This window comes from Oryx dammah, unplaced genomic scaffold, assembly GCF_014754425.2.
Source record: "Oryx dammah isolate SB20612 unplaced genomic scaffold, SCBI_Odam_1.1 HiC_scaffold_23, whole genome shotgun sequence".
Classification (NCBI taxonomy): Eukaryota; Metazoa; Chordata; class Mammalia; order Artiodactyla; family Bovidae; genus Oryx; species Oryx dammah.
Window position 1 is genome coordinate 112,338,101 of NW_024070207.1, and position 9,307 is coordinate 112,347,407.

The window sequence follows — 9,307 nt, forward strand, 5'->3', positions numbered from 1 at the left end:
ATTATTTCTAATTTCAGCTTTAAGCTCAGAGATGTGTTGGCATCTGATCAGCCAAAATGAGAATTTGTTTTGCCTGTATCCAACAGAATAAAATGATAAATTAGCAATAAGTCCATCCTTTGCCAAAAAGAAATACATTTCAAATTTATATAAACTATATAATAAATCTGGAGAAGGAAATGGCTACCCACTGCAGTATTCTTGCCTGGGAAATCCCATGGACAGAGGAGCCTGGCAGGCTACAGTCCACAGGATCACAAACAGTCGGACACGACTGAGCAACTAACACACACACACACACACACCATTAATGGGGGAAAAACTTCATGAGAGTTTATTCAAATGACACATAATAATCCCCCAAGAACATCAATTTATATATATGAACTCTGTACAAAGTGTAAGTGGTCACCTTAACAGAAATATAACAAGTCCCTATAATGCAAAAATTAATTCTAAAGTGATGAAATTCATATAACTTAGTCATATTCATTCATATAATTTACCTTTCTCCTCTCTAATACAAACTCATCTGGCAGTTTTCATTTAACTTCATGCTAAAATGTTCCAAATTTAGAATCTTTACTAATGAAAGAAATAAACAAGAAATAAGTGTTTTTTTTTTTTTTTTTTAAATTTCAGGTTAGAGGGAAAGCACATAAGAACAGGAGCAAACTACCATGAAACAAGGAATTATAACAAAGTCTCTTCAACCCTAAATATTTAGTTTAAGACAATGAGCAGAGTACCACACACTTCATCAAAATGACACCATTTAAACTGTGTTATAATATAATATTACTTAAGACAAACCAGTGTGGAGCATTATGACTCCAACCATTGTCAAAAATAGGATTAACAAGTAACAGCATCCCCACCAGCTTGGGGCCTACAGAATCCATTACTTCAGTCATATTTTTGCAAATGATTCAGTAATGCCTTTCAACATCACAAACAGAAATCTATCATAGTACTAGAATTTTGATGTATTTTGGTGCTTCTGGGGCTGCCTAAAAATAAGAAGGCATCCAAGTGAAATTCATTATATACTTATTATTCCACAACATTTCAGCACCTAAAATGTGAAATCATTCTCTACCATTTACCTGTCTGCCTTACACTATATTCTAGGTTTTTCCTTCCAAGATTTTTATTGCACTTTGGGAAATTAGAGGTAAAACATAGTTTTAAAAAACAGGATGTCAAATCATTACACTGTGCACCTTAAATGTTTACAGTGCTGCACATCAATTATATTTCAATAAAACTAGAAGGAAAAAAACTGTGACTGTGCTTAAATTCACAGAAAAATAGCATGTTTACAACCATACTGAAATTTAATCCTTTTACACAGGTTAACAAAATATGTCACAGAAAAAACCTAAACAAACACAAAACTTTTGAAAGCGGAACAATGCAAGTTTATTTGGGGAACTCAAATGATAGAAGGTCACCTCCAGGTCAATTCACCACGCTAAACGAAAAGAGTTGTAAAAATACAGCTATGCTACACTGAGCCATTTATCCACACTATAGTATAAAACTGGAAATAAATCCTAAAGCCAAGGTTTAAAATCACTTTAAGAGACAAGATCCTAAGTGTTTTCTTGCTATCTCTGTAAGAGGTGCTTTTCCTTCCCCGAACAAAGGTTAATTGAAAAGATTCAATTTAAGGTTTTGTTTGTTTTCCTCATCAGCTCTTCAGTTCAAAACACTATGATCAATGCTAACATGTTGTCTAATCTGAGTGTTGTGATCCAGAATGTGGGAGTGGGGAAGCTAGACCTTGTGTTGGTGGAGGAGGTGAAAGTCCTTTTGACAGAGGGCGCATACCAGGATTTGTTCCATTCTGTTGTGCAAATGGAAGGGTCAGTGTTTCTTGCTCTTCGGTGAATTGGGGTAAGAGTTAAGACTGTGATGGTTAGGAGGAGATTCATCTACAGGTGGACCACCATTTTAAGATAGAGGAGATCCTGGAGGAGGAGGAGAAGGATATGAAGAAGGTGGCACCAGGGCAGAACTATATCCAGGGGAAGAAGTTACTGGGGATGGATCAGAAGTCATGGGTGGAGGTAATGCTTGAATATAAACCAACTGAGGAGGATCTGAATCCTGGTGAGAATGCGACACTGGATGGCTTACTGGTGGTAGAGGAGATGTGGGTAGTGCATGTTGCTCTGGATGCACCATAGAAGGGGCAATACCTCTGGTTGACTTTGACAGTCAGGATGCTGGTGAGCAGGTACTGGGCAGGAGGTGAGAGTTCTTCGGCACCAGAATTGGAGTCACCCTGAATAGGGGCGATTTGTAAATTGCTGTGTTCCCTTTCCTGATGGACCAAAGGAGGTGGAAAGTGAAAGTGAAGTCGCTCAGCCGTGTCCAACTCTTTGCGACCCTGTGGACTATAGCCTACCAGGCTCCTCCGTCCATGGGATTCTCCAGGCAAGAATACTGGAGTGGGGTGCCATTTCCATCTCCAGGGGATCTTCCTGACCCAGGGATTGAACCCAGGTCTCCCACATTGCAGGCAGAGGCTTTAACCTCTGAGCCTCCAGGGAAGCCCAAAGGAGGTGGAGGTGGTGCCAATTCTGGGGAGGAGCATGAAGATCCTTGTGTGGCTGGTTTCTGAGCTTGTGTGATACACATTGCACAGGACGTGGTGACATATTGGTGCACAACTCTCGTGGAATATGGCTCCTATGGTCCTTGTCTAGCAACATTTCAGGGATTTCAGTTGTTGGTGAAGAAATACAAGGGTGAACTTTTTTAGTGGAGCACAGGTAACAAATTTTTTAGCTGTCTAATTGTGGTACTTGATATGAGCTTCTAACTCTCTTTGAAACAAATAAGTTTTCCTGCACTCTTGCCCGATGCTACATAGGAAGATAGAACCTTGTGTATGCTCCTCAATTTGCAGCATAGGAATACTACAGCCCAGACATATCTCTGTCTTTTTCATATAAAGTAGCACAGTAATAGCAAAAAGCATGCTTGAACAAATGTAAAAAGGCAAAACAGTTGTCTCAAGAGGTCTTACAAATAGCTGAGAAAAGAAGAGAAGTGAAAGGCAAAGGAGAAAAGGGAAGATATACCCATCTGAATGCGGAGTTCCAAAAAATAGCAAGGAGAGATAAGAAAGCCTTCCTCAGTGAAAGAAATAGAGAAAAACAATAGAATGGGAAAGACTAGAAATCTCTTCAAGAAAATTAGATACCAAAGGAACATTTCATGCAAAGATGGCACAATAAAGGACAGAAATGGTATGGACCTAACAGAAGCAGAAAATATTAAGAAGAGGTGGCAAGAATACAAAGAACTATACAATTTAGATCTTAATGACCCAGATAACCATGATGGTGTGATCACTCACCTAGAGCCAGACACCCTGGAATGTGAAGTCAAGTGGGTCTTAAGAAGCATCACTATGAACAAAGCTAGTGGAGGTGATGAAATTCCAGGTGAGCTACTTCAAATCCTAAACGATGATGATGCAAAAGTGCTGCACCCAATATGACAGCAAATTTGGAAAACTCAGCAGTGGCCACAAGACTGGAAAAGATCAGTTTTCATGCCAATCCCAAAGAAAGGCAGTGCCAAAGAATGTTCAAATTACTGCACAATCGTACTCATTTCACACGCCAGGAAAGTAATGCTCAAAATTCTTCAAGCTAGGCTTCAACAGTATGTAAACCAAGAACTTCCAGATGTTCAAGATAGATTTAGAAAAGGCAGAGGAGCCAGAGACCAAATTGCCAACATCTGTTGGTTCATGGAAAAAGCAAGAGAATTGCAGGAAAACATCTGCTTCATCGACTACAACAAAGCTTTTGACTATGTGGATTGCAACAAACTGTGGAAAATTCTTAAAGAGATGGGAATACCAGACCACCTGATCTGCCTCCTGAGAAATCTGTATGCACGTCAAGAGGCAACAGTTAGAACCCAACATGGAACAACAGACTGGTTCAAAATTGGGAAACGAGTACATCAAGTCTGTATATTGTCACTTTGAATATTTAACTTATATGCAGAGTCCATCATGTGAAATGCCAGGCTGGATAAAGCACAAGCTGGAATCAAGATTGCCAGGAGAAATATCAATAATCTCAGATATGCAGATGATACCACCCTTATGGCAGAAAGCAAAGAAGAACTAAAGAGCCTTTTGATGAAAGTGAATGAGGAGAGTGAAAAAGCTGGCTTTAAAACTCAACATTCAAAAAACTAACATCATAGCATCTGGTCCTATCACTTTATGGCAAATAGAGGGGAAATAATGGAAACAGTGACATTCTTTATTTCCTTGGGCTCCAAAATCACTGCAGATGGTGACTGCAGCCAAGAAATGAAAAGATGTTTGCTCTTTGGAAGAAAAGCTATGACCAATCTAGACAGTATATTAAAAAGCAGAGATATCACTTTGCCAACAAAGGTTCGTCTAGTCAAAGCTATGGTTTTACCAGTAGTGATGTATGGATGTGAGAGTTGGACTATAAAGAAGGCTGAGTGTCAAAGAATTGATGTTTTTGAATTGTGGTGTTGGAGAAAACTCTTGAGAGTGCCTTGGACTGCAAGGAGATCAAACCAGTCAATCCTAAAGGAAATCAACCCTGCATATTCACTGGAAGGACTGATGCTGAAGCTGAAGCTCCAATACTTTGGCCACCTGATGCGAAGAGCTGACTTCTTAGCAAAGACCCTGATGCAAGGAAAGATTGGAGGCAGGAGGAAAAGGGGACAATAGGCTGAGATGGTTGGATGGCCTCACTGACTCGATGGACATGAATTTGAACAAGCTCCGGGAGATGGTGATGAACAGGGAAGCCTGGTGTGCTGCAATCCATGGGGTTGCAAAGAGTCTGAGATGACTGAGTAACTGAACAACCACAAAGATTTTAATAGGCAAATCACATTTGTCACATAAATGAACTGGTAAATCATCCTTTTCCCCTATCATGTTTATCTTAATGTCCTCCCGAATGCATTCAGGAAATGTTTTCTTTCTTCCCAACAGTTCATCCCCTTTACCATCATACCACCCTCTGCCATTACATTCAAATTCTTTCTCAGCAGCAGGTGACCAATTCATAGTCCTTGGGGTTTGAGACACAGATTGCTATTGCTCACCTGCTTGGAAATGAGCTTTGAAGGAATTCATCTTGGAACCTCAAGGCCACCAGACAATCCAGAACTCTGAGTACACAGCAGACCATTGTCAGCATCAGTGTGATCCACTGACATTTGGCATTCGGCTAAGTAGGCACCTGGGAGTGGAAGTCAGACCCTGAAAGGGCAGCAAGAGCTTCCCCTGGAGCCCGGGAGGCAGGAGTTAGACAAGATTAGATCAGGTCCTGCCCCCGGCTCTGTAGCTTTGACTTCCTTCCGAGGGGTTTCCTCTCCTTTCCCCTGCCCCATCTCACTACTCTGGGAGGGAGTCAGGCAATAGTTTGGACAAGCAGGGAAAGAGCTTCACTGTTGGGTTTGCTAAGACTGCTCTTCATGTGCCAGGAAAGTGGTCTTTAACTGGAAAAATAATGATGGAGATGGAGGAGAGGAGTACAGAAGCCGCCGAAAGAATAAGTTCTCCACTTATGAGAGCACTGCCTTCTGAGGCTGCTTGGTTTATTATTGTCCCGTTGCATTCCTGTAACTGCCTTATATCCCTCATGGTATGTGTCAGGGTGTGTGTCTGTCTCTACATGTGTATGCATTCTGGCATACACACACCTTTAAGATTTTGTAATAATGTAATGAATATAAGATGACCTTTGGAGGTAGGGAGCACTGTATTTACCTTATCAAGGAAGAATCATATAAAAAGTAGTGAACATGGTAATTTGACATTGCTAGACATTTGCTGTTCAGGCTTAAAGAATGAATATGGGTATTTAAGTCAAATTTCCCCAGATCTCACCTTCTGGCAAGTAGAAACTGTACCACAAAAACAGCAACAAACTGTATTTATTCAGCTCCACCCCAGCCATAATTTTGGCTCCTCTATACCTTAGGGGGTGGTCTTTCTTTTTGGCTGTCAAGTCTCCCCAGAAAACACTGATCAATCAAAGTTATTTAGACTCACCGCAACATAGAAGACCACTACCTTAAAGTCTAAATAGTGTCTCAGAAGAGGGATGGCAGGATAGGGCATTAAGGGCTGGGCTGGGTGATTTTAGGGCAGGTCTTGCAAGGAGAATTGGGAAGATTTTACAACATGACAGCTAAAGATAGGCAGGCACAAGGAACTGAGGATATTGACCTGAGTATTAATGGGCAATGTTATTCTTGTTAAGTAAATTCTTTTGCTTGACTCACAGTTTTATCTTTCAGGAAAATGTGCTTCCTGGAACAAGTAGCTAAGTTTGCTTCTTCTCAGAAGTTTTTTGGATTTTTTTTTTTCTTTTTGGCCACAGCCCGACATGCAGGATCTTGGTTTCCCCAACCAGGGATTGAACCCAGCCCCCTGCAGTGGAAGTGTGGAGTCTTAGCCACTGGACTATGAGGGAAGTCCTCTCAGAAGTTTTTAACATAAGAACAGAAAACTATGCCCAGGTCAATTGTTGTTTTACAGGGTGACAAGGAATTATGCTGGTTTCCTTTACTCTGGCTTGTTAGGGTGTTGTTACATCAATGGTGAAAACACAACAATGCCCAGATACCCACCAAAGGTACCAGTGCTCACTAATGCCCAAAGAAAACAATAATTACTGAAGGTGTTGTGATGTCCAAGAAGAAACACGGACTTCCTTGCCTCTTTTCTTTCACTCTATTACATGGGCTACAAAGCACTTCAGATTAACGCTTGCCAATGTGTTAAAAAGATTTTTATGAAATTGCTCCTTTAGTTTTTTGCTTGCTCTTAATTATTGTTCCCCTGGCAAAGGCTGAGGCAGTGCAAGGTCATGGTGGCTGGTTTAAATTTGAATATACAACGCCACACGCCTCTGACATTCTCTCCCAGTTCTGAAAACTTTTCAGTATTCCAGCAATGCTGTCTTCTCTTAGGATTCATTCACTCCCAGGAGGCAACTTCATTCCTCATGCAAATAAATTTATGGGCTCATCTCCGGGAGTCTCCCAACACAGCTAACCTGCCTAAACTCTAAGGACAACACATTTTATCTTCTCAAATCAAGCCTTCCATTGCATGTTGATTTAAATTATAGACAATTTGAAATTTTGTTGGCTTAAACAAAAAGCATTTAAGTAAATCAAAGTGGTTCTTGTTTACTGAGCCATGGATATTCTGCCCCTGTTATAAACAATACACCAGAATTCAAAGTAAAACCTAAAACTTAGAGCATTAAGGCATGTGCAAATATTCCTGTTTTACAATTACAATAACTTGTTTCCAGGCTATTTAAGAAGGTTCCATTGTGTGTGTGTGCGTGTGTGTTATACATATAATAGTGATATACATATAGTGATATACATATAGTGATATACATATAGTGATATACATATAGTGATATACATATAGTGATATACATATAATTCAAAACTTGGGCAAATTTTGAGAGACAGTGAAGGACAGGGAAGCCAGGTGTGCTGCAGTCCATGGGGTTGCAAAAAGCCAGACATGACTGAGCAAGTGAACAACAACAATATAATTCACAAACAATGACTATAAAGGGGGAAAAGTCTGTTGAATAAAATGTCCGTAACTTATTTTCTCTTCTTTCCTGGAACTAGTGTTTTCCTGTCTAAACTGTGACATTTCTCATATGGCAGAATGTTGTCTTTACATGTGACCCTGGGTGAAAAAAGCCAGCTCTCTTTCCTAGTTGGCTAAATTTGCTTTTGTTGCTCATCGGGTCAACTTCAAATTATTTTGGAAATAAATTCTAAGTTCAGCCTTTGAGTCATGAAAGCATGTTTCACGATAGACAAGCAGTGATAACTTCCAGATGACCCCCACCCAGGAGCTGCTCTGGTTCAGCACTTGGAGAAGCCTGACTCGAAAGCCTTTAATAAATCCTTTTTTTTTTTTTTTTTTTGGTGAAATTGTTGATGAGATAAAGGGTACTGATCGTCCATTTATCCACATCTGATTTAAGAGGCTATCTAGAAAAGCTGCCTTCACAAACATATCCTTATTTAGTGCCTTTAAACAAAAAGTTAAATGGGCTTCCATCCAGCCACCTCCTTCAGGGCATTAGAGATTCTGTCCTTCAATCTCACTGCTCTTAAAAGTTGCTAGACTTAAATTCAGTTGACAAAAGTGAGATTCAGTGTCTGTCTGCTTGTAACAGTGATTGGATATATAAAGGGTTAAGTCTGGAGGTTCAAGAGAAATCGGACCTTTTGAAATCGCCTGGATTCAGGGAGGTTTGTTACAAATTGGCTGCCTCCAAAAAAATCTAAATGAGGTTGACGATGAAGAATTATGGACTGCACAACGAAGAAGCATCAATGTGCACAATTAATGCTAGGAAACAGGTTGAGACAGCTCAGCTCAGGCCACCTGCCATCTGGCCCAGAAGCAGTCATTCTAAGCAGAATGACACCAAAGGTCGGCGGGAGCAGGCACCTTAAGTCCCACTGCCGGGCTCCTGGATTTTATTTCTCGTGTAAGGGAATCTGATCTGTCATTCCTCTGGCTCCTGTGGGCCTTAAATTCACATAATCAACATATCACTGCCAGAGACCTAGTAAGAGCTGAGGCAATTTAAAGGTGAGTGGAGAATAATCATGTTCCCAAGCCAGATGCCTTCAGTTCTACAAAGAAATAAAAAGTCCATCTCAGGTTCCAAAAAGTAAGCCAAATTGCCCCAGTGAAAAAGACTTCCGTTCTCATCCCACGTGTGCCAGTAGCTATATTTTACATCCTGGGAGGGCTGGCCATTTGCAAAAGTTTAGAGAAGTGTTTCTCAAAATGTGGTCCGCAGACCCCTAGGGATTCCCAAGGGTATTTCTGAGGGTACTGGGGGTCAAAACTATTTCCATAATAATATTAAGATGTTATTTGCCTTTTCCACCATTTGACATTTGTGATGATGGTGCAAAAGTAATGTGGGATAAAACTGCTGGCTTCTTAGCACGAACCAAGGAAGTGACATTAAACTATACGAGTAGTCACTGTATTTTTTATTAAGAAAATACTAATTTCTCTTCAGAATGTACTTGCTGTGCGTTGTGTCCAACTCTTTGTGACCCCTTGGACTGTAGCCCACCAGGCCCCTCTGTCCACGGGGGCTCTCCAGGCAAGAATACTGGAATGGGTTGCCAGGCCCTCCTTCAAGGGATCTTCCCAAACAAGGGATCGAACCCAGGTCTCCCACATTGCAGGTGGATTCTTTGCTGTCTGAGC

General features: G+C 40.7%; 1 protein-coding gene across 1 annotated transcript; it reads right to left on the reverse strand.

The window, feature by feature from the left end:
• Positions 1-973: 973 nt before the first annotated feature.
• On the reverse strand, positions 974-5,089 carry CBLL2 (Cbl proto-oncogene like 2). The gene is given in 7 exon segments (XM_040265357.1): positions 974-1,010; positions 2,205-2,329; positions 2,643-2,767; positions 2,770-2,951; positions 2,953-2,990; positions 3,943-3,960; positions 4,886-5,089. Coding segments are annotated over 7 exon segments (729 nt in total).
• Positions 5,090-9,307: the final 4,218 nt, after the last annotated feature.